The sequence below is a fragment of the Platalea leucorodia genome (genome assembly GCF_965183815.1).
Source record: "Platalea leucorodia genome assembly, chromosome: 21".
Lineage (NCBI taxonomy): Eukaryota > Metazoa > Chordata > Aves > Pelecaniformes > Threskiornithidae > Platalea > Platalea leucorodia.
This window is the reverse complement of record NC_138843.1, coordinates 5,382,188-5,407,254: the sequence shown is the minus strand read 5'-3', so window position 1 is coordinate 5,407,254 and position 25,067 is coordinate 5,382,188. Positions and strand designations below refer to the sequence as shown.

Below are 25,067 nucleotides of genomic sequence, written 5' to 3'. Positions count from 1 at the left end.
TGCAGCAGCACCTCCAGGCCCCGGCGGCTCTTCTCCCCTCAAGGTGCTTCTCCTCCTCCTCCTCCCTTGGCTGAGCCGGTCTCGCATGGCAGCGGCCAGATCTTTGCCCCCCAAAAGGAAGGGAGGGCAGAGGAAGGCAGCGCCCTGCAGCCCCGTGGGTGCCGGCCGGATGGGTGCCGCACGCCCCCGGACACGGCGCGCAGGGCACCCGAGGTCAGCGGGAAAGAAAGGGAAAGCGGATGAAAAGCGACACGAGCTGACCCGGCACCGCTCGGCGCCCGCGCGCAGCCCCACCACGACCCGGCACTCGGGTCCCCGCAGGTTTGTGCCCTTCGCTGCTTGTGGGCAGGATCCGGCCTCGCTCCTGGGGCGCACCGGGGGGCTGCTGCACCCTCTCCCAACCAGCGGTGGGTCTCAGCTCCACGGGGGGCTCTGGCCACGGCACAGCGAGGCCACGCTGCACCCTCCAGCAGCACCCAGCTGGGGGAGACGATTCCAGCTGAGCTGCACCCACGAAAATCCGGGGGAGGGGCTGGAGGGGGCTTGGGAGGGCCCAGCACCTCGGCCGGGCAGGGGGCCCGCGGCAGCCGTGCAAGGGGAGCGGGCAGGACCCGGTGCTGCAGGCAGGGCACAGCCAGGAGCTACGGCTGTGAAGCCCGTTACTGGCCAGGAAAGTAACTTGCGGACCCGAATGCAGAGCCTGGGCCAATGCAGTCCGTCAGCCCCGACGGCTGCGCCCACAGCTCCCGTCAGTGGCAGCAAAGAGCCCCTCGGCAAGCTGGTGAGCTCGAGTCCAACATCCACCCAAGTTTTAGGGCTGGCGAATCAGCCCTCGGGTACAGGGACAGTGCAGAGACAAGCCAGGACAACGCCAGCCTGCCGCTCGAGCTCCAGCACCCGCCCGCTCTGCCCCACAGCCCTGGGCAGGAGCGTGGGGCTCGGAGCAGCCCGGCCCCGGCACCGAGGGGGCCGGAGGAACCAAACCTGGGGGCAGCAGCGCCAGGAGCGCGCACCCAAGAGCTTTTCGCAACGGTAGGAAACAGCTCTCCAGCGCACTTCCCGAGGAGTCCAAACACACCGTGTTTGTTTTGCTGATAGAAAGCCTGTGACGAATGTGTAATCACGAGACATTTAGCAATCGGAGCGTGCTGTGTAAACACAACATAATTTATTGGTTCCATTTCAGAGAACTATAGTGGTATTTGTACGAGTGTCCTAACGATAGCACAAGAAACGAGAGTCACATATGTACAGAGATTCCAGGACACAGAAAAACTTTGTAAGGAAGAAGTGGTTAGTGGTACAGTTTGGTCACTGTTCATAGAAATATTTTCTCTTACTGTAAACCCTGCTCCCCGACTCCCCCCAAATCCTAGGTATCCTACCTACCTACCCCGGGGGCACTGCAAAGCTCCCGTCACGCAGCGGAGCTGCTTGTGCGAGCAGCAGACAAGGCGGCTCACCGGAGAATTTGGGTACCAGATGTGTGCAGCGGAGCGGGGCCATGCTGCTCGGGAAGAGGGAGGCGGCTTCGTACCCTAACGGGAAGCAGAAAATGGTGCCCGCGCAGCCAGCGAGGCCGCAGGGCAAGCAGCCCAGGTCCTTCTCGGCAGGGTCAACGTACCGCAAGGAGACGGCGAAGTGCAGGCGTATGAGAAGACTTCCCCACACCTGCCCCAGCGCCTTCCCTCTGCTCATTCCCAGGAGGCACAGGTCCGCTTGCCCTAATGCTGCCAGCACGGATCCCCGTCCCGGCGGGGACGGCGCGCCCGGAGCCGCAGCCGGGCTGCGCGTGGGGAGGAGCTCAGCTCGGGGCTGGTGGAAGAGGCAAGAGCAGGTTCACAACTGCAGCGCTCCAGCACAGGCTCCGTTAGCAGCGGCAGCAGCAGCGGCCGTCAAAGAAACCCACGTCCAACTTCTTTCAGAGGGAAAGCAAGGAGGGCCAAGCCTTGGGGACGGGATGCCGAGAGGAGGGTGAGCACAAAAGCAGCTCTGTCCAAAAACTGGACTCACAGCCGGTGGAAGAGGTGCTGGAACCAAACAGCACCCCGAGGGATCCATGTACACCCGCATTTCTTCCCCAGTCCCCAGGTAACCTCCCTTCACAGGTGGGAAACGGGTGTCCGGAGGGAAGTACCGCTTCCAGGGCAGCGCCAGCTACACCACGGCTCTGTCTGAAGCATCTGGCTCGGCTCGCTGGGTGCCGCTGCGGTGAGGGATGGGGGAGAGGCAGTACAGGGGGGCTCTTCCCTCCTCAAAGAGCGAGCATTTCCACAAAGTGGCCCAAAATATTTTCTTTTTTTTTATAGAAATTACTATAAAAAACTAGTTTATCTAGAGCATCTTTACAAAAATATTCCTGCAATATCACAGTTTTACATTGAAACTCATTAAAAATATAGATTTCTTCAACAAAACGTCTCTGTTCTCCCCTTGAATCACATCTCCAGTACAGGAGTGGGACTCGGAGTCCTCGGAAGAGACGCCGAGGTGGGAGCAGGAAGGTCTGGTCTCAGTGGCACATCCGGGAGGTCATTTCCTTCTGTCAAAGGGACAGAAAAGACAAGGGACCATGAATGAAGATCCAGATTGCCAGGTGAGGGTGTGGGTAAAAAAAAAACCTCACCTTTGTTTAGTCATAAATAGTGTCAGGCATGCGGTGACACAGTTACTAAGAGCTCCAGTTTGGGCAGGTCCCTGTTCCCCCCACCGCTCCCGTTCCCGGGCACCGGCAGGACACCCTTCCACCGCCCAAGGGCTCTGCACCTCTGCTCTGTTGCTTACGGCTTTAGAAACACCATGCCCACCTCCTAGGTCTAACTGGTCACGTTCTCCATCCTCCAGACTCCTTGCAGAGTGGCGTTGCCCTTGCTTTCCAGCACGGGAAGGAAGCACAGGAGTTTTTAGCCATCCACATCCTGGATGGCTACCGGCGCTGGGCTCAGGCAGCGCGCGCAAACAAGGCAAGCCCGCCGCTAGAAACGCAAGGAGGTTGCTGGAGAACAAGTCAGCTTCCCCCAGCTGATGCCCAGATGACCCTGGCTCAGCTCTGCCTGCACGTCCTGGCTCCCAGGTTCCTGACAGTCAAGCTGCAAGCCCAACTGATGTCCTGAATTTGGGCAACCAGTTTTGAGAAGGTACCAGAGACCTCTGTGACTCCTCCACCCGCAGCCCACCCCGTCTGCAGACCCCGACAGACCAACGTGTACCCTGAGCCCACCCAGACACTCACCAGTGGTTCCAGCTCCTTGGTGTCTATGAGATTGAACTCTTTCACAAAGTAGTAAAAGTGCTTGTAGCAGGTGTTCACGTGGGCTTCCGACCCCATCTGGGTGATCCTGTCGAAGTGGTGGATGTAGACGTGGACAAAGACGCGGAAGAGCCTGGACAGAATCTTCTTCACCACCGGGAGGAAGTTCTTGGGAAAGGGAGTACCTGGGAGGGAAGACACAACCACGAGACACTTTTCAGTGGAGTTAAAACTCGTTCCTTGGGACTAAAATAATTTGATAAAACGGATAGCTTGAGACAAAAGGGCTTCTGTCCCTGGTAATTTCCAGTTCCCCTACCCTTTTTCCTTTCCATCCGGATCAGATTTTTCAAAGCACAGATTTCTTAAGTGACAGAGTGCTGCACGCCATCAATCACTGCTAGCGACTGAAAGCAAGAGGCCAGCCTCGGAGATTCCCAGCGGCTGCTGCAGTCTGACAGAGTTTTCTTCTGCTCCTATTTGGCACGTTTATATAAACAGTGCAAAATACTAGCTACAACCAAGCAACTTCCCAAAAGAAAGAGTCAGTGCTGTTAACTCCCCACAGTTATCTCTTATTTTGATATGTCTTTAGCTCTTTGGTTAAAAATTAAAGATGTTAAGGTCCTCCTTAAAGGCCTTAGTTCTTTAGGATGTGTTTAGCCAGGGCCCTGCAGCGGAGCGGTCTGGCCAACCAGCCATCTCGGTAGAATATTGCAGTTTAAAGTTCACGCAGGTCGTTTCTGGAGGAACGAGGATTAGTTAAACCCCTTCAGCGCCCTGCAAGAACTGCAGCGCTCCAGTCGGCCTTAAGGGCGAGGAATCTGGTAAAAGCTGAGCTGAAAACAACAAAAAAAAATTAAATTAAAACCCCCACAACCCTCCTGCTGTCGGAAACTTGTCTTGTCTCCCCGAACACAACAAACACCCTGCTTATAGTCCCCAGAGAGTCTTGTGGGAGAGTCCTAACTAAAGGCAACACAGCAGCCATGACATGAGGAACGGGTGGGGAGGATTTTGGTGTTCCAGCTGTCTGAAGAACTGGCTGTTGATGGCCCTGCTCCCCGCCTCTGCCCGCCCAACACCAGGTTTAAGCGGCGTTTTGGCACGGGTGGAGGAGCCCTGTGGATGCTCGTGTGGCAGAGGCGGCAGACGCGTCCCAAACAGGGGCCAGCTGCGTCCCATCAGAGCTTTGAGGGGATAAACGCTGGGGCAGGAGGGAGGGGGCTCTGCTGCATCTTGTCTTTTGCCTCCCAGAAGATGGGAGCTCTGAATGGGATCAATCATATTTACCTAATGCTTTAGATACTGAATTCTCACATCTCATTCAGCACAAAATAAACAAAAAGCCCAGCAATCTTTGTCCCAAAGCCAGTACACGAAGCTGCGTTTGGATATGCAGATTTAGGTGGCTTAGGGCAAATTCTCATTTCCATCACCCTGGCAATAGATAAAACACCGCCCCTCCCTCTGTGCACAAGTCAGCATCCCACCCAGCTGCAACAAACAGCCGAGCGCACGCCAGGAAGCACTGAGCTAGAAAGGGCAGAGTCAGCTAACGCCAGCCTGTAATAACAAAGAGGTTAATTATGGAAACGTGGCCACCATCACCAGGCCAACGCAGAGCACGCACGTTGAACCCAAGCTAGCAATCAGCTGTAAAAGAGCTGTCCTTCAGGAGACCGTGTCCAGCAGGAACTACTCAAGAGTCATGTCAGAGACTGACTTTTCTAACAGCAGCCCCTGCTTTTCGCTGCCTAGGCTCGGCTTGGCTTTCCTCGAGGTATCTGTGACTCCGAATGGGATCTGGTACAGCTCTGGGTATTTTAGCACTCCAGAGGAGCTCTGAAGTTTCTCGTGCTCGGAAGCGCTCACTACACTGCCAGCCTCTGAGCAGCACAAAAGGAAAGAGCTCTGCTACAAGGGTGACCTGTGCAACAGCATCTCCTGGAACAGAAACGGAACCCGAGGGCTGGAAGGAGAAGACTCTGCACCAGCCTCCCTCCCCCCAGCCGCAACTGGAACTGAACTCACCGACATTAGTGGGAAAGATGTCCTCGTTGTTGATCTGTACCTCAATCCAGTCCATCAGGAGGTTCATGTACTGGGGAGCAGACAGGGCTGTGGGTTTTCGGTACTTGTGCTCGTCCTGCCATCGGTACTCGTACTTGGGTCCCCCCGACATGACGGGACAGGAGTGCTCTGTGCAATAGTCACTGATGGTGCCGTAGATCAGGTTGATGCGGTTGAAGAAGTCCACCACGTGCACGGCCACCCAGTCGTTCTGCTCCTCTCCTGGTGGCAGCTGGACGGCAACTTTCAAGTCCAGGCCAGCGTTGAGCGAGGCTTGAGCCTTCTTGTGCAGCTCAAACCGCTGAGTCCCCGGCTCAAACTTGCGCTTGGGCCGGAAGGTTTTGTCTTTATTGAACACTTGCTTTAAAGCATGGGACATTTTTCTTCTCTTCTTCTTTCTTTTCCAGGTCCAAAGCAATGACAGCCGGAGACGCAGCGCTGCTGGGCCACTTCCCGGGGCAGGGCTGGGGCGACTCTGATCTTCACAGAAACCTCCCTCTGCTCATCTGGTCCTGATCTGCAAGGCAGCACAAAAGGGCAGCGATTAGGAGCAGCTCTCTCAACAGGAAACCATGTCTAAATCCCATAGGAAGAGATCTGGGATACCATCTGGGCCCTCGCCCCAGATCGGAGAAGGGGGGGAAGCCAACGCCAGCTTTCTTTCCTCCCCCTTCTCTTTACAGCCCAGCTTGCAGCAGAGCGGCGGCTCTGCTGTCAGAGGTGACCTGGGCTGAACGGAGAGTCGCCCCTGCAAGGCAGGGATGAGGGAACCAGCCCCAGAGGGAAGGGGTACGGCCTCTGCAGGAGAAGGCTGCCATTCACCCCGACATCACCACACCAAGAGACCCAACCCCACGGAAACAAGGAGGAACTCATCCCACCTCTCAGGAGGAGAATCACCACCCAGGCAGCTCCAACACACCAAATCGTTAAGAAGGGTAAAACAAGCTGGGTTTTACCTGGGTCAGATTTTTCCCCTACGCTTCCCCCCCTTTGGAAACAAGCCTACTGAAAAGGTGAAGTTATGACAACCTACAATAAAGTTCAGATCTGTCGCCAGACGTACTCCAACAAAACAGCTGTCTGAGCAGGAGCTGCGTGCGCTGTCGTACCACTAAAGACAGGACATGAAAGGGTGGAGAGAAACAAGAAGAAGAAGAAGAAGAAGTCGCAGCTCAGGCACCCGGAAAGAGAATATCCTGAAATAACACCAGTTCTAAGAGCAGCCACAGCCTCTTCTGCAGGTGCAGACAGACCATAAACATATTTTCATTTCAGTTTAGCTCACTTCAAGTTGAAGGCTGGTTGAAAGCTGGAAGACCAGGGAAAGCTCGCCTTCCTCTTCCAGTCTGTGGAAAAGAATTAGCTCCAAGAGGGTGAGACACAAGTTAAGATCTGAAAGGATGCTGACGAGAAACACAGCTCTGTTTATCTGTAGCTAATTATACCTCCTTTGTTCCCACATCCATCCCCTCGTATAATTTGTGTCAGGCTGCTCTTTGATGGAAGCTCAAGGCAGAAAGCTGTGTGTACCAAAAATATTATTTTACATGTGCTGGACAGAGAAATAAATAAAGTAACAGAAATTAACTAAAGCTGATGCCTTACAGGATCTGGCAAATAAGAGTTTCCATAATTTTATAAGAATGCAAGCAAACAAATCCCTTTCACCAAGCAGAAATATATCAGATTTATATGAAGCCATAGTGTTGTTCAAATAGGTAAATAGTATCCTCAAATGTTGGCAAGAAAATCCCAAATTCAAGGTCAAGACTACCTTTGCCGCAGTTCAGCCCATCTCTAACAGATGCTGCATAGTGCTAATCAGCATTTCTTCTCCGGAGAAAGATTAAAAAGATTTAAACCAAGGCCTCTTGTTTTCTTATTTAATTACAGCAAGGAAGAAAACCCAAACCACTTCAGTTCGTCCCACTAAGAACAGGCTCGACGTTTCCTAGCGCTGCTTTTCCTGCGGGAACAGGCTCAGGAACCTCTTCTGTGCAGGAGCAGAGATCCAAACTCCTGCTGCAACATGGGCCACGACACGTCGGGAGAAAGCAAAAAAGCGTTTTAACGTGGTTCGGCGAGATCCACCCTGGGCTGCGAGGTGAATTCACTGCACGCGTGCTTTCGCTGCATGTAGCACTGCTAAAACAGCTGCCGTGACCCTGTAAGCTACCGTGTGAGCCAAAAAAAAGAAAAGGAGAAAAAGAAGAAAACCCCCAGAAAAGGCGTCCCGAGGAGGTGTTTGATCACACCACAGACATGGTTAGAGGAAGTAGCGAGCGGCGCGGAGGGACATCTGAGCACGAGGCAGCAGCTTTGGTTACCGAGAGCTGTGTCACAGCCTCACCACATCCTGCGGCAAAACGCCGAGGCGGCCCGGCGGGGCGGAAGCACCGGGGGACTGCGCCCACCCCGCCGCGGTGCCAGGTCCAGAGCAAAGGCAGGACTGGCCTCCCAGTAACGAGCAATGTGGACAGCAGGTGCTGAGTCTGCAGCTACTTCCAGCAGGAAATCAGTCCCAGAGAAGTACTTGCACGCGATGATTTCCTTACGCTGGAGATGGGAGGAAGAAACAGCCTTTAAACCAAGCAAGCCATAAAGAAGCACAAGCATCGCCCTCCACACAGCTCCCTGGAGGACTGGCAGCATCCTTGCCACGGTACGACTCTGTTCCCACTTGTTTTCTGTAAGATTTATCCGATTGCAGTGACCACGCTCGCATCCGTGCCGGCCCGAGACTGCAGCCAGGCACCGTCCCTTCCGCCGGAGAAGGACGTGTTTCTTGCACAGAGAAGAGGATGGGGTAAAACTGAACGGCAAAACTGCAGGGGAAAAAAAAACCAAACATCCCCTGGGCTTGGCCACGCACATCAAGAAGCAAACGCCGACCATTTTCTAGAAGAAATTGTCATTTGAGCAGGGTGGAGAGACTTTTAATATGGCTTATTTGGTATCAAGGCAGTACCTGTCCTACAAACAACTTCCTCTTCCTACGGAGACATCATTCATGAGAACTGGGGAGCTCGACACAGTAGCAATCATCTCTCAGACGATTCAGCATCTGTCTGAAGGCATTAGCAAAATGAGTAGCTAAGACTTCAAGCAGATGCAGCCTATTTAATTATGGTCTTTGACTGCAACTGAGCTAAAAGAAACATTTAGCTCTAGGGGAAAAAAAAAAAAAAAAAAAGGCACGGAGACCAAAAGCATCCCTGACATTGCTTGAAGATGATATCACGCGTACAACACCTACTTCCACAGGCAGGAGTCACAGCTTGGCAGCACTAAGACGCTGCCTTTGCACAGAAGAGAAAGGAAAGGTTAGGAACGATTAGGATATGGGACATGCAAAGCACCTGAATGGATTTGCAAGCTTCAAAGATGAGGGGAAAAAAATATCCCCTCCCAAACAAACCTGCAGTACATTTTGTTTACTCCTCCTTTGCAGCCAGCCAAGATCACAGCACACGTCACCGGTGCTCCGAGAGGACCTTGGCCATCCCTCCGAGATCACACAACCGCCGCAGAAAGCCCCACGCCGTGGCAGGCTGTTCGGAGCACAAACCAACCTCCAGCTTCTCCGCTATTCCCAAGGACACGGGAGAAGCCTGCCCAGCGAGGGCTGTCGAGGCCTGGCCCTCTCTTCCCTTCCCAAAAACTCGTTTTCTCCCATTACTCCCCGCTCTCACAGCTCCAGTCCTAACGCTCATTTCTGCTGCCGGCAATCCGGGGCAGGGCTGTGTGTATCGCTCTGCCGTTCCTCTTCCCTCGCCGGGAACGGCAGATCGTGCGGTGCTGCCTTACTTTAAAACCAGGCTCCGGGTAGAAGAAACCCAGGCGGTCGCTTCCCCGGCTCTTGGTTACTTTTACACGCAGCTCAGAGAGGGTACGAGGAAAGGAATGACAGTCACCTCCTCCGAAACACCTGGAATCTGCCTCCCCTCACAGCCTGCCACAGCCGTCCCAAGGCCTTCCAGGGGAGAGCAGAGTCCCTGCCGGACCCTGCCCTCCCCGCAGAGGCAGAACGGCCCAAAACCCTCTTCCAGGAGTCCCATGACTGCTCCGTCAGCGCCTGCCCGGGGCAACACCCAGCGCTCCCCTCCGCCGCTAACACCGTGCAGGGGTTTAACAACAGCCAAGAAAAAAAATAAAAGGCAAGCCAGCACGTCAGCAAGCTCCTACCTGCGTTTCTAGCCTCGGCAGATTACTCTTGCAATTGCTCAGCCCGTCTCTGCAACTTCTACGAGCGCTTGTAGGCGCTGAGGCAAAGAGCTTCCTTTTTCAAACGAAGGGGGACAAAAAAAAAAAAAAGTCCCGTTTCATGCGCGGCTGCAATCCCAAGGCGTCCGCAGGCTGGGGAGGGCTCAGACGCGCGGCCACTTCCCTCCCAGTGACCCCAGCGCCGGGGCGGCTCACATCCTGCTGCTGGTAAGAAAGCCCTTAAGCAAACCCCAGTGAGCAATGCATTTCTCAAAATAATTGATTTCTCTAGTTTCCTTTTAGGGAAGCCACGCTGCTGGCCCGCGAGATGATACCAATATGGTATTGCTGCTCACCATTCACACCGAGTCCAGCCAAAAGCTCCTTCTGCGGCTGCTTATAATTGCAGCCCTTGGGTGACGAGCCCGTCCCAGTCCCCACGGCTCTGGGAGGGAAGGGAGAGGGGAGCAACGAACGCCCGCCTTCCCCCGAGCCGTTTTCAGTGCCCTTACTCACCGCTAATGCCATCGCTCAGGCCAGAGTTTCCAATACAGGACACAAAACCACCCGTCCCAGTTTGATAAAGCAGCCACAAGATATCAGATGCATCGAGCGCTTCAAGTAAAAACCGAATTTACAGAGCACGCCCAAGAAGCAAAGCGCCTTCAAAACAAGACAATTTAAACAAAAAAGCAAAGACGGACGCACACGCACATTTTTTCCATAACTCCCCCCACCTTCACAAATACCTTCCCACAGCCATTCCGCACGAGCTCAGTTTCTCAGGACAAAATGATCCTGGGTTTTCTACGATCAAAGGAGAGATTTTAATACGGAGAGCGAGGATCAGACCAATTGTGGGAAGCAGGGCTGGACCGGCACTAATGACAGCCAGCTTCTGGAGCCAGTCTGGCAACAAACGACAGCTCGCCTTCACGGGACGAGGTTTTCGGCTCCTCTTTTGAGTTGTTTTATGATATGAGAAAGAGAGGTCTGTCCTCGTGCTTACCTGGGCCAGGGCAGGGCAGGGCGAGGAGCGCGCGGGGCAGAGGAGGAGGGCCGAGCGCGGCTGCGGCAGGCACGCCTGGCCATTCATAATCCCGGCGAGACGGCACTTCCACGTCAGCCGCCTTCCTGTCTGGCACCGAGTCCGGCCTCCCGGCCCAGGGAGCTGCCAATGTTTTCCCCAAAACTAATCATTCTCCTCTACAAGCTCTGCCGCGGTGTTTCTGTCTTTTCCCTCTGCAAGATCGCTCCACGCTGCTGCACGAGGAGAGCCGAGCAGCTGCCCGGCGTTACCTTCAGCATCGCCTTTTCTTGTTTTTCCTCCGTGCTCGCTCCTGGCAGCAGGAGCGGCTCTGAAGCTAAAGGAGAGGGAGCAGAGAGCGGATCCAGCCCAGCTGCACCTACAGCCCCGCGCTGGGCGAGACACGAGCAGCGAGTTCGTTCTGCTGCTCTGCAGGACAATATCCACATTTTTCTTTTGGAAACTGCTTTAGTAGCAGCCTTCGACAAACTTAACAGAGCCGTTCAGAAATGCGCATTTCAAATGTTGAATTCCCAAGGCTTAGGCGAACAAAGAGCCCTTTATATTTCACCACAAAGTCAGTTTTAAGAAAGTCCTGCTGGTCACCAGCCACCCCCCCACCCCCCGCAATTTAAATCTGCTGCACAATTTGGAAATTCCCAAGTAAGAAACTGTACAGACACGGCATCTCCCCGGCACTTCCCGGAAAGCGGCCTGCTGAGGAGCAGGACGGGCTCTTTACGTGCCTCTAAGCCATGCAAACGCAGAGCCTACCCGCATCGCTGCCTACATAAGAAAAGGAAACAGCATAATATAAGACCAAAAATAGTTATACTGGGTTTTAATTGGTATCTTCTTTTTCTCTGAAAGGCTACGCACCCAGACCAATTTTAAAGTCAAATTAGTTTATATAATCAAGGGAAAAGCCCTGTTAAATTAAGCCATAGCTGGGTTAGGAGAAGACCCAACCGAGGCAAGCGCGGCAGCTCTGGCAGAGCCCATCAGGCAGCTGCCTGCCGCAGCCCGCGCCAGATGGCAACGCCGCTGCGCCGAGCGGAAAGCCCAGGTCAGCGAGCGGCAAGAGGCGCTTCCCAGCCATCGCGAGCAGGACGGGGGAGCAGGCAGTTTATTGCTCACCTCCGAGCCCAGGATTTAGATCCAGACCAAGTGGCGATGACAGGAGGGACGTTATGGGGTTTGTGCGATGGAGCTCGCACCAGAAGCGGATACTGATGGGAGGCAGGTAAGGGAACCAGCACGGATGGGGCTGGATAATCCCTTCCGGCAGGGGAGTGGGAAGGCTGGATCGCCTTCACACTTTGCACGCGAGAAGACCAAATTTCCAGCATGGGTTGTCCCCCCCCGGCCTTCCAGGCATCCTCCCCACAGCCACAGAGGGTGGAAAAGCCACACGAGAAAGTAACTTTGGTGAAAGATCACCCCTCCAACTTTCCCTTCCCCAAAAGGGGAAGGTCAGACAGCAGATGCTGCAATTTAAAAATCTTCATTTGAAAGCCTAGAAATGACTGCAGCGTAGCAGGAACAGCTATCAGAGCCCTGAGCATTACTGATTTAGGGCCAATTTTCTCGCCTCTTACGTGACATCTGCATCTATTGCAATGTCAGAGCCGCAGCGATTTTGGAAGGTTTCCACAGATCGCGCTCACACGTCCACGCCGGGCCGACGGCCGCATGTGGAGGCAGAGCTAATCCGCTGCAGGCTTTGCAGACGCTGCGTGAAGCTGACAAGCTGGGTCACGACTCCAGGAGGCAGGTTAACTGCACAGACACATATTTCTAGGATAAACCACAGGCAGTGGGTGGCTGACGGCATGCTACGAGCAGCTCTCTTTTCGAGTTCTGAGGGGCCGTATTTTGCGGCCTGCTCCTTTGGGAAGACCTATCGCTGTCCTCCAGCCTGGCTTTGTCCCCACTGGAGTACTCATAAGGAGCAGTGTGATATTTATTGAGTCCAAGCTGTGAGAGACACATTTTTTCCTGCTTTTGCAGGCTCCACATTATTGTCGTTACTGGGCAGGGATATTTTTGAACCAAAAGCAGCTTCATCCACTCTAACTTTGGGATCTGCCCCCACCCAGGTAAAAGGTAACGCTGGTTTGGAGCACGAATTTTGCCTTAGGCTGGTAAAATGACTACAGCAAGAGGCAGTATTTTAACAGCGTGGCTGTGGGTTCCAGATCACAGGAGATGCCAGGGCTATGAGCTCCTTCACCCAGGGATGGAGCCGGAGCACGAGCTGGCCACAAGGCCAACCTTTCCCATGGCAGGGGTAATCCCACCGTCAAATACCTCTTCTCCCCATCCTAATATTACGCTTTTGGAAGAAAAGCAGTATTGTTGCTTGCCGAAAGCAGATGCCCAGGAGGCTTGCTCTTCCCCTCCACGAGGAGATATGGCAGTAACCCAACACGTTAGCATGTCTCCAGGCAAGGAATAAGCCCACTGATGTGGAGCTAGAGATCACGTCAAGACTAACCACATCATAAGACCTCCTGCCACACAGTGAGAGAAAAAAGAAGATTAAAAAAAGGCCCAGACAGCAGCCCCAAGAGAAGCCTGCAGTCAAGATGAAAAAAAAATTACAGTGGCTTTCAACACAGCCATGGGCCTTACTTAGCTCCTGCTTCAAACTGAGACAGGTTTTGGATGGCTCTAGCTCATTTTCTGTTCCACAGGCTCCCTCAGAGCCAGCGCAGAGGCACGCAGCCACAGCTGCGATTCACCCAAATCCACCTGGTACCTGGGAAATACAGCACCGCGGTCCCCGGGCAGGCAAGGGCAAGGACCGAGCGTGGCTGCAGCAGGACGCTTCCACCGCGGCACAGCCCTACCCTGGCAGCACACGGGAACGTCCGGCAGCGTTGCCACTTTTGCCTCAAATCGACCCAACACCAACGAAGCCAAGCACCCAGGGACCAGACCGCTCTGGAAGAAGTCAAAGCTGCCGCAGCACGATGGATTTTTTTGCACTGGCTTTGCATACTTGCAAAAGTGTTTTTGTTCCTGGCCTTCGCTGCCTCCATTCCTCTCCTCTGCTCCCCGGTCGCTTCATGTACTCGGAGCAATAATTCACTCAAGAGCCCTCTATCATTTCATCAGGAGCAGAACAGCACTTCTAGCACAACACCAGCTCCAGAGGGAAGCAAGCAGCAGACCAAAGCGGGAGCCACAGATAACCCTGCCTCCCAGGGGCACCTGGAAAAGGGAGGACAAAGATGCAGCCTCAGGTGCACTCTTTATTGACAGCATTAGCTAGATATTATGTATTTCTAAAGATAAGCTCCTAAACCTCCAGTAAAGCTGGTTATGGATCCACCTACAGCAGCATTTACGGCTCAAGTATCACAAAATACTTTCCTATCTTGTAAGAAATTAAAACTCCAAAGGTGAAGGCAATTCTTTTCCCAGATCCGAACGCTGCGCACAAGACCGGTTAGGTTTTGCAATCTCTCTTCTCTGACCCCACTCGCTTTCACTGCTGACAAGGGAAACATTTTTCCTTTGTGTACTGTGGCCATAGAGATCCCTGGCCGATTTACAGAGAAGCACGAGTCACAAAATGCGGCACACGTCCGTACAGCCCAACCTCCACAACCGGGACTCAACCGCAGCGTTTCAGGTCCGGCGGTACTTCACATCGCACCAGCAAAAGGGCCACGTTAGAGCCAAACGTGGACAAGGAAGCACCTGGCCCACAGCTCCCGCACTAGAGGACTGCTGAAGTCACGGAGGAGGACTTTGCTCAAGATGCCGAGTTCGCTTCAAGCCCCCTAAGCCTCAGCCAAGGGGACGGGAGAGCCCGTTGCCATTCCTGACGATGGCACAGCTGAGTGCGCAGCCCCAAGTAACGCCTCCTAAAGAGCACCCCAGATCCTGAAAGGGGAGCCAGGCACAGGGAACCAGCTCCCTGCTCAGTGCCTCGACTCAGCTCCTAGCATAAACCAAGAGCAGAAGTTTTTGCTACCACACTGCCAAGCTGGCGTGAACTTCCAGCACTCCTCTCCTCCCTTTCTGGGAATTTTAAAAGGTTACAAGCTTGCCCTCCTGCCCGAGTTAACTTCACAAGTATGTGATTAAGATAGAAAGCGAATCTAAAAGATGGAATATACAGTCCAAGAAACGACGATAGATAAACACAGAGTTGGATGCGAGCCTAAAGCTCGGAAAGGAAGCAGAGTGCAAGGACGAAGCCCTGGGGGCTGCGATAAACAGGTGGCTGGGGAAATTTCACATCTCCTAGCAAAAATCCCCCCCGCCCTGCAACCTGGCAGAAGACTTCCAGACTGGAAAGGGGTTTTAAACAAAGAAGGAATAGAAATCGAGAAAATGTGGCCACTCTTCAGCTCCAAGCACTAGGAGAAAGCAATCTTGCCTTTCGCTAGCACCAGAGCCCACGACAGGGATGCTTTTCCCTGACAGCCGTGCCACACGCTGGACAACTTCAAATCCCTCTTTCCTCTCTCTCCAGAGGCTTTCCTGCCCTTTCCTTTTTGTCCTTCCCATGCACAGGAACAGCTTTCTTTGGCGGAGCTGGGATTATCGTACCGCAGATCACAGCGGGGTAAGATTAGCATTCCTGCGCTCATAGCGAGAGACAGAAGCAGAGCAAGAGTTTGCTTTCCAGCATCACAAGCTCTCCCTCATGACAGCCGAGTCGCAGATCTGGAAAAAAAAATGGACAATTCCCCATTCTCCCCAAGCGCTTAAAAGATTGAGGAGCTTGAACTTCAGGACCATGCCCTTACCTACAACACAAACATTTATTAGCTTAGCTGGAGGAGGACGGGGGGGAAAGAAGTGGAATAAAACACACGGGTATCCAAGGCTGTAACTTCGCGGCTACGCCAGCAAAACCCTGACTCTCTGCGCTGTTTTTTTCCCCTCATGATGAGGTTTGTACTTTGCAGCGGGTACCGCCGCCGGCACCTGCGGCCTTCCCGGGGGGGCGATGCCAGCAGCCGGGGTTCCAGCACGGACCAGGGCTCCGCCAGCGCAAGGCCAGGAGAAACTCGCTCGCTGCCTTCCGCCCAAGGGAAAACAGAAATAACGAGGAAAAAAGAAGAGAGGAGATTTAGAAGCCGCGCTTCAACAGGTTGCTCGTCGCGGCCGGCCCGCCCCGGTGCGGCCCCACGGCCCCGGCAGGCCCCTGCCCGGGGGCGCTGGCGGGGACGGTGACCCCCGGGCAGGGCTGGGGACCCGCCCCGGGCCCGGGCCCTGCCCCGGCCGCCTCCCGAGGCCGCCCCCAGGCCCCCTTCGCCCCCCCGGGGCCCTACAGCCCCCCCCGGGCCCCGCTCCCCCCCGCTCCCCCGTACCTCGCTGCTCGCAGTGAATCCGTGGCGGCGCGGAAGCGGCGCCCCTCGTGCGGCCGCAGCGCTCCGCCCCCCGCCCTCCCCGCAGAACTTGGCGGTCGCCCGCGCGGCCCCACTCCGCGCGCGCGCGCGGCAGCCGGCCCTACTTCCTCTTAAAGGGGCCGCCCGCCCCGCCGCGCCTCGCCGCCGCCGGCTCCTCCCGCGGGCGGGGGGGGCGGGGGGAACCGGGCCGGCGGCCGGGGGCCGGGGGCAGGCACCGCGGGCGGCGGTCTGGGAACGATTGGCTGGTTTATTTTATCCTAGTCTTTTATCTTACTCTATTTTCTTTTATTTGACTCTTTTATTTTCTTTTATTCTATTATTTTCTTTTCTTATATTTTCTTTTATTCTACTTTATTTCCTTTTATTCTACTTTATTCTCTTATTTATTTTATTCTACTTTATTCTCTTTTATGCAACTTTTAAGTTCTCTTTTACTCTTTTATGCAATTTTAAAGTTTTTTATTCTTTTATGCCATTTTAAAGTTATCTTTTATGCCATTTTAAAATTTTATTTTATGCAATTTTAAAATTTTCTTTTATTCTATTTCATTTATTTTTTATTCTATTTATTTCCTTCTATTTCATTTTTTTTTCTATTTTGTTTATTTCCTTTTATTCTATTTCATTTATTTTTTATTCTATTTATTTCCTTTTATTCTATTTCATTTGTTTTATTCTATTTATTTCCTTTTATTCTATTTCATTTGTTTTATTCTATTCATTTCCTTTTATTCTATTTCATTTGTTTTATTCTATTCATTTCCTTTTATTCTATTTCATTTATTTTTTATTCTATTCTATTTATTTCCTTTTATTCTATTTCAGTTTTTTTATTCTATTCTCTTTATTTCCTTTTATTCTATTCCATGGATTGTATTTATTTTCTTTTAGTCTATTTTATTTATTTTCTGTGTTTATTTTGCCGGAGCCGGGCAGGAGGGCAGCCCGGGGGCCCTGCGCGGCCCTCGGCAATTACATTATCCGTTAGAGCGCGGCGCAAACGAGGGAGGCGGGGGAAGCGGTGCCAAATGTTGAAGGCGGTGGGAGCGACGAGGCGCCCTGGGAAGGGCAGGAACGCTCGGAAAGCAGAAGCAAAAATTAAATTAAGGTCGGGAAGCCCCCGCGTCCTGGGGAAGCGTCTTGAGGAGCCGCTAACAAAAACGGCCTTTTTCCTCCGTCCGCCGCCGTCCTCAGCCCTCCCTGAGCACCCTCCCACCCTCTCCCGCCCCCCCTCCCTCCGGCACCCCAACATTTTCCTTATTTTTCCGATTTCCAGCCCAGCAGCGCTCGATTCCAGTCTGTGGGGTGGGTTTGGCACCCCCGGGAGCCAGAGGCAGCCGCGGTCCTGCCCCGGCTTGGCCTGGCCAAAGAGGAGCGGCTGAAGGGATGTGCGCGTACTTTAAGTTTCAAGTCATAAAAAGGAGAAGCAGGAAACGCAGCTGCGGGTTCAAAGGGAAATTTTCACAAAACATCAGGAGGGAAGTCCAACGCAGGTGGCGAGTCCCTGGGAAGCCTAAAAACCCCTGCCAAAAGCACAGCCCTTCCCCGCGCCCCGCGGAGCTCCCTCGGGTCCTGCACTCGGGGTTTCTTCCCTACAGGGGAGCTCGGTGCTCTCCGTTCCCCAGCTCGGCCGTCCCGGACCCCCAGCTCGGCCGTCCCGGACCCCCGCTCCTCTCCTCCCCTCCCGTGGTGCTCCCAGCCCAGCCCCGGGAGCATGCGGAGCACCCAGGGGTGAAGGCTTCGGCTCCTCGATCCACGTCTCCCGCTGCTCCCGGGCCAGCGCAGCATCTTCCCGGCAGCTTGGATCTTCCTGGAGAGCAGCTGATCCCACTCCCTGCTCCCGGCGGCCGCAGCCCCGGGCCAGGGCAGGGCTGTTGCCCCCGGGAGGAGCTGGGGCAGCTGCTCCAGCAGCGTCGGTGCCTCTCCGCAGAGCGCAGCTGCCGAGGGCTGGGCACCTCCAAGGAGCAGAGGCTGCTCTGCCCAAGGCTTGGCATGACAGGGTTGCAACCGCAAACCTCTGGGGGGGCACGCTCCTGTCCCTGCGAGGACGGTGCAGGGCACCGCTTCTTTTACGCGCTCGTTCGTACATACCGTGAGCAAAAATACACTCGGGTAAGGACCGATTCTCTTCATCCAGTTGCTCAGTGAATTTTGACGTGACGTAAATGCAGAGAGCAGGGCAGGAGCCTGGCTTACTGTTCAAAGCCAGAAGTGCGCGGTGCTGGGTTCACCGTAAACTCCTGCATTGTCCAGTTACGGTCCTGCAGCGCATTAAATACTGGATGTTCGCCCCAAATGCTTCCCGGGTTTGGTTTCATGCATTTGCACAGAGATGGGTGGCAGTGGTGGTTTTCACCCCGTTTCGGCAGATTTGTGCAGTCGCACAAGACGGCAGAGCAGGCAGGCAGCCCCCCGGCACGCCGCTCCGGGATTGCAATATCGGACTCGCGCTGCATGCGGAAAACAAACCAGCGGGTCCTGCCTTCGCGGCAGGAGCTTCTCTACCAGTAACGGGGCCGACAAGTTAGTGCAAGCCCGGGGTTTGGTCTGGTAGCTCCTGACTACGCAGCCCCAGATGTTTTCTGTCGTAAGAGATGATTTTCACAGGTTCTGGTCTTACTAGCAACCGCTGAGACTATCAGCAAAACCAATGCCTCGGCTCCTGTTGGGAGAGTACTGGACCTGAATCCTCGCATTAACGCCACCGCGTTTCCATCACAAATTTTACTGAGAGGAAGAGATGGAAGGGGCTGAGTTCTGCCCTTCAGTTTCTAGGCATCTCATTAAGACCAGAGCTCCGAGTGCTTAGATTTTAGCTGCAACTGCGACCCAAAAAAAAAAAAAAAAAATTAATGCAGCTTTAACTTAGGTTATCCAAATTACATTTGTTTGTTTGTTTGTTTTTCTGTAATTTTTGTGTTAGTGACAACTGTTGCTTGCAATGCTGCCTTCCAAAGGAGCGTTAAAACCTGACAGCCTGCCCGGTTAATTGTTCACAGTGCGTCGGAATCAAAGCTTCGGCGCCTGTAAAAATCAGGTCAGTTAAAACACAAGAGGTGAAGAGGAGCCTCCACCACCCAGCCCCCTCACCACCGACCCCTTTGCTGCTCACGCACCTCACGCCTTCGAGCCGTGCCGCTGACAGCGCCGGTACCCGTCCCGCCCGCCGGGGATGCAGGACGGGCGGGCTCCCCTCGCTGATGCACACCAGTCCCCCGCCGGTAACAACCCATCGCCCCACAGAGGGGGGTTAGAAAGGACTTCTTACCTCCTCCCGAGCTTTTGGGATGAGATTCCTCTTACCTCCCCCAAAGACACAAGCATTCAGAGCTGCGGTACATCCAGGGCATGATTTTGGGTCCATAAACTGGAAGGGTCTTGTAAAAGGACTATTTACAAAGCCAAAAATTGAACTTTGTTTTGAAAGTTTATTGGATCATCTTGACACAAAATCATTACAGCAGCTTGTGGTATGTTGTTGTCTTTTTTTTTTTTAAGGGAATGTTGATAGCAAATAAATTTGTGAATGTAACACATCATACAGTTTCAAAATTCTAGAATCACCGCACAGGATTCTGTAAGAGAAGACTCTACATGCTAAAGTGACAGTTTTCATCCATGAATTAAAAAAAACACTAATTGAGGAACATTATCCTTTAAGACAATTTTAATATGTTCAGTTTCTAATACACAAACTGGCTAACCAAAGGAGGTTGACCAATACCAAAAACTACCACTTCACCAGCAGTGAAGCCTGCTGCAAACGAATTCCTGCAGCGCGCAAGTGCAGTCAGAAGACGAAGCCGGTCCTAGCCATAAAACCACAGCAGAGCCTTTGCAAAAATACCCTAATATGGGACGAGTGTAAAGAGCACACGACATGCTTAAAGGACAGGACATTCACCCGAAGGATAAGATCAACGCCTTTATCCTGTGTAGGGTTTTAGTTCAACTCCACCGGGCAGTGCTGAGGCTTGTCGGAGTGGCGGCGGTGCCGGAGAAGTGGAGACCAAGCCAGCTCCTCCCTGGGAACAGCAACCAACAGCTCTTGACCCGTGCCTCAAAGCAAAACCGTTCGAGTGCGTTCTCAGTTTGCTGGGTACGCAACAGCAAGGAAAAGAACTGGGGAGGGGAGGAAAAAAAAATAAAATCTCAAAAGCAAGAGATTTTGGAGAAGGACAACGATGAAGCACCTCTGTAAAGGACACAGTGACATCCCTTCCCAGTCAGTGATTCCAAAAGATTTCGATAGTGCAGAATGGGTTTCGCTTTGTGGACCCTCCCTTTCTTCCCTCGGAAGTCAGCTGCTACAGAGCCAAGGCTGCAGCTCCTGCCCGAGCCTCTCCCTCCAGAGTTCTGCTGCAGGGCCCCAGTTACACTTGCGCTGCTGAATCTGCACCCACTGCTGCGAGGGCAGGGCGGTGGGACGCTACGGGGACAACTGAGACAGCACGACATCTCTGATTTCACAGCACGGAGGGAGGGAACGGGGCTGTATCTGCAAACTGTTCGGAGTACGAGGGATTACACGTGTAGGCGTTTCTCTAACCTGGTAGTGGTCAACCTCAGCTGGTGAGCAAAATGACAAAAAAAAAATAAAGCAGGAACAGACCCCTTTGGATTTCCAGTTTCTTGCTACACCCTAACTTTTCAGGAATGTGAAATTGAAGTGGACTCATAAAACACATCAGCAGAGACTGCTCAAAGGGGAGAGGCATGAGAGACTCCATTTGCGGGGGTGGGCAACAGGAGCAGAGAACCAAGCAGTAACACTTTCAGCCTGTTTCATGCATTCGCTCTCTACTCTTTCAGCTGTCACTAAAAGAAGGTTAAGGCTCAAGGCAACTACTACAAACAGAAAGTCAAACATCCCAGTTCTCACAGGGCTCATTTGGATTAGCTCAAGGAGATGGAGGATGTTTATATGCTGATCACAACAGATCTTGAGATAATAATAATAATAATAATAAATCATATATAAAAAAAAAAAAAAGAAGAGGCCTTCAGGTCCAGCACCAGCCTCTGCTAGAAATATACATCAACTACAGCAGCCCTGAAGACATATTCCATGGCTAAGGATCAAGTCAACCTTCCCTGGCAATAAGCACAAGCAACAGACTCTGTGCTACTGTTGATAAAATTCTGCTTAGTCCGCCGTCCCACGCAGATGGCAAGGTTTATGGGACCGTCGTCAGCTGCTGAATAAATAGCGTCCCTCCCTCCCTCCTCCAGTCATGTCACCAGGATCTCTTTGGGCTAGAAAGGGTTAACACCACAGTTTGTAAAAAGTTTTGAAATAAAAAGGTAACATACAGCCTTAAAATGTCTAAACTGCAAACAATGGTGGAGTTAACTGAAAAGCACGTGCCCCAGGATAGTACATGCGTACGAGGGAGAAACTTAACACTTGGGTCTGCTCGTCTTTACACATTAGGTGTGTTTCTTGTAGTTGGAATATTTTATAAGGAATATTCAGCACTTGGACAATGTCTCTTTCATCTCATCCAACAAGTTGCTAAGCAGGGTGGAATCATTACATTTCCCATCTATGGATACAGAGTTCTCTCCCTTGGAAAGAAAAAGAAAAAAAGAAATCCATTAGCTCCTCTTCTAAGCAGGGACAATTTTATTCCCAGCCAAGCTCAGGGACTGGAAACAGCCGGTGGAGCCTGCACAGCAAGGAAGCAGGCTGAGCCGAGAGGTCAGATCGGGGAAGCCATCGGCGCTGCTGCTACCCACCAGTATGCGCTGGGCAGCAGAAAGCCCACGGGGAGGTACGAGCTTGGTGGTAGCACAGCGAGAACTGCTAGATGGGCCAGGTGAATTAAAATGCCCATGGTGTCCCCGGATGATTTAGACAGGAATATTTCCCTTTCTGTTAAGACAGGAAAGGCTGCGGCTTTAGCTTCTCTCGGGTCTCGGTTCAGAGTGTTACAATGCTCTCACCTTTTTTACCAGTAAGCAGACGTGATGGCCTTGGATAGAGCGACTGTACATTGATGCACACGAATCAACGCGTTCCACAACTGCAAAGAAAGCAGGAGTTTTCCTTTAGTGAGGCAACTTTTAATATAAGATTTGCTTCCCGCGAAGAGGAACTACGGCTTTGCCTGGCCTCAAGGAACAGAAGCTTCTACTGAGTGAGGGGAGGAGGAAGTCAGGGTTAAGATGATGCCCGTGCCTGGCTCCTCCTGGCTCCTATCTGGGATATTTCACAATAACGAGGTTAGTCATTTGTCTTTTAAGTAAGCTGCAAATGGTTTGTGGCAAAAATGCTGATCAGAACGTACATCTCTTCCCCAGAAATACTTCCAGTGACACAATGTCTAATGCGTACACCAGAGCACGATGAAACAGCCATTCGTTTTGCTTCATCCAGTACTGTTTTTTTAATTAGTAAGTCCAAACTTGAATAGCTCGCGCTCTCCCTTACTGAAACGAAGCATTGGGGAAAGAGGTAGCTTGAAGCACTGAAGATCAAATGCACCCTCCAGAGAACAGTTACAGCCCTAACTATAAGCAAGCTGCTCCCGTGATACCTGCCACGTGCCTTGCTGGACTGAAGGAAAGCCGCAGGGACAGGAGGAGAGTTCATTCTGAAGAACTTTGCATGCTTTGAGGATATCAATGTATTACAAAACTGGAAAAAAACCTCCTCTCCCAAATTTATGTAATCTGGGCATCACCTGCTTCTGTCATCATTGAGGCCACGGAGTTTTGCACTTGCCAAGCACAGCAGAAATTTTAGAATATAGAATTTTGCAGAAGGTTCTGCATCGAGGAAGACTCACCTGAAAAATGATGATGAAAACAGATCTTTGCCAGTAGATGTTGGAAAGAAATGCTAATTCCATCTACTTTAATAGAACTCATGTGCAGATCTCCAGACTCTAGGAGCTTGGCAAAAGCATCACTGCAAAACAGGAAGGAAAGTAAACACCTGTACTAGAAATTCAAGTGAAATCTGCCACATTAGCCCCATGCAGACCTTGAGACATCTCAGGATGCAGAAGTCTAAGTCCTACCAAGCTCTAGGAAAATGGGTTTACAGCAAATACGGGAACCAGACTCCAGACTCCACTGGAGCACCCTATGACCTCATCCATAGCTACGACCTCTGCCAGCCTACAGGGCATATAGCTCCTTCTTCAGAATCACTTGAAAGAAGTTGCCGGACATATTTTAGGAGTCAAACATTACACAAGATAACTGAACTGTACCCAAAGCAATCACGAGCAGCCAAAGTCAAAAGCATGCTGCGTATCTTGCAGAGATGGCCTGCAGCCAAAGCTCAGCTTCACATGGGCGGCAAAAGCACCAATGTTGTGCTCCCTAAATGGCACTTACCTATAGCAAGGCGTCGTGATCAAGTATGAAGCGCAACTGAAGTGCAATTTGAAATCTAGTTTTTCATGGGTTGAACCTTCATCATTCTGCAACAGGTCAAAGGAAAGGAGATGAATGGGAGCCCCCAGGCAGCAAGAGGAGGCACCACCCCCACCTACCAAACAGGCACCGACGAAGACTTTAGGGCTCAGTTCCCTTTGATATACCCTGGCTGGGCCTGAGGGATCAGGCTGAGGACCACCATCACGCTACGTCATCAGGCCACTCAGAGACAAGGTTTGAGCAGCTAGGTTGATACATACACCTAGAGCAGATAAGGGACACAACTGGAGGGACCTGGCTGCATTTTTGATTGCACTCTGCTGAAATATATTGAGCAGACTGAATTTAAACTAACACTTGGAGAGGTGGTTTTACAGTTCACTATTTCCCAAGCAAAATGATAGATTAGTATCTCCCAGATTCTTAGGTACTGAAAATAGGACTAGCATACTATTTTTAAGAAACCCTTAAAATAGAGATAACTGCTGACTCAGAAGTAGCCACAACTGTCTCCATTCACTTCCTTCGAGCTGTTCACGCAGCTCCTTCATTAATAATTTTACCGAAATAAGATTAGAAACCCTAGTTTTATACAGGTCGGCACTTATTAAACAATGCCTTCAGCTAACCTCCCTCTTGTTCTGGGTTTCCATCCTTATTAACTGTATCTAATTCTTATTACTATTTTTCCAGCCTTGTACCAGGTAGCAGCATCCAACTGATCTGTGGATAACTGAGATCAGAAGAAACAGACTCTGGGTTGCACCTCTCGCTAGCTGGTTGACCTCCTCTCCCCGGCAGATGCACCACTGCAGTGATTTTCTAGCTGACAATGTGGCATACGTTTCAGGCTGCATTGCTCACACGCTGCCAGGAATGACAATTTAGGACATGCTTACGCAGTATTGGGGACACTCTTTGCACAAGATGTCATGTCAAAATACTTCTCGCATCACAGAATGGGTTGGTGCAGCAGAGATGAAATGATGCCTAAGAAAAGCTCTAAAGCAGTGCTTTCCACCCAAGTCAAGCTCCCTTATGCGGTTGCAAAGGAAGCAGAAGCACAGAGTTTAAAGCTGCACTTACTTTGACTATAAAGGACAGTGTTCCTTTTAACTTCTGAGCCATAACAATACTCTGAAGTGTAAACACAAACTGGGCTTCATTAGAGATTCCTAGCACGAAGAGAGGAGAGGGAGAAGTCAGATCAAAAAACGGTTTCCGTATCTAAGTAATGGTTAGAATAAACCCATCAGTAGCAGCTAAGCTTTATGTACCGGCTATTTTTGAACCAAGTTTGAAGTTTTCCATGTAGTTGGAAAGAGTTATAATGCACAATTCCTGTTGTGAATTACCAGCGTTACAGCACTTAGCTCTTGAGTCTCCGAAAAGCAGCAGCGATAGCTGGCATTTGGTAGAGGTTATTGAGCGAGAGCCGGGGCAAAGTATGTCACAGCGGCAATATATTTAAACTGTTTTTATAACTAGAAAATATACAGCTTTTCAAGTAGTTTTCAGAAGTAATTTGAATTCTAATGTTTCTATGTTTTTCTTCAACAAGTCTGTGTTGAGAACTGCCTTATATAGAATAAAAAAAAAAAAAAAAGCCCCACTGCTTTTCATGGGGGATCAAAACGCACCCTGAAGCCACTAAATCCCAGCAGACTTTTGTGAGCTGTTTCAGTATTCAAATTAACCCTTTGGCGAAGGAAGGGCAATTCAAAGAAGTTCAGCAATTCGACTGTAGTAC

General features: G+C 51.8%; 2 protein-coding genes across 2 annotated transcripts in view; both read right to left on the bottom strand.

Annotated features, from left to right (window-relative positions):
* Nucleotides 1-2,326: 2,326 nt before the first annotated feature.
* Nucleotides 2,327-5,704, bottom strand: MOB3A (MOB kinase activator 3A). Its single transcript, XM_082331291.1, has 3 exons — nt 5,285-5,704; nt 3,233-3,435; nt 2,327-2,542 (listed from the first exon to the last, which is right to left on the bottom strand). Exons 1-3 carry the CDS (start codon nt 5,700-5,702, stop codon nt 2,513-2,515), a joined length of 651 nt encoding a protein of 216 aa, XP_082187417.1. The 5' UTR covers nt 5,703-5,704; the 3' UTR covers nt 2,327-2,512.
* A 59-nt stretch (nt 5,705-5,763) lies between these two features.
* AP3D1 (adaptor related protein complex 3 subunit delta 1) overlaps nt 5,764-25,067 on the bottom strand; it is a 59,080-nt gene continuing 39,776 nt past the window's right edge. Inside the window, exons 28-33 of the mRNA XM_082331290.1 lie at nt 24,404-24,492; nt 23,276-23,361; nt 22,720-22,841; nt 21,875-21,954; nt 18,020-21,496; nt 5,764-5,840 (exon numbers count right to left, since the gene is read on the bottom strand). Coding sequence (XP_082187416.1) covers nt 21,401-21,496; nt 21,875-21,954; nt 22,720-22,841; nt 23,276-23,361; nt 24,404-24,492 — 473 coding nt within the window. The 3' untranslated portion in view covers nt 5,764-5,840; nt 18,020-21,400. The remainder of the gene's footprint in view (nt 5,841-18,019; nt 21,497-21,874; nt 21,955-22,719; nt 22,842-23,275; nt 23,362-24,403; nt 24,493-25,067) is intronic.

Coding starts and splice junctions, on each gene's coding strand:
- MOB3A (XM_082331291.1), bottom strand. CDS start 5,702: ATGTCCCATGCTTTAAAGCAAGTGTTCAATAAAGACAAAACCTTCCGG. Junction 3,436..5,284: donor CATCTTTCCCACTAATGTCG/GTGAGTTCAGTT, acceptor CTTCCCTCCCAG/GTACTCCCTTTCCCAAGAAC. Junction 2,543..3,232: donor CCAAGGAGCTGGAACCACTG/GTGAGTGTCTGG, acceptor TCCCTTTGACAG/AAGGAAATGACCTCCCGGAT.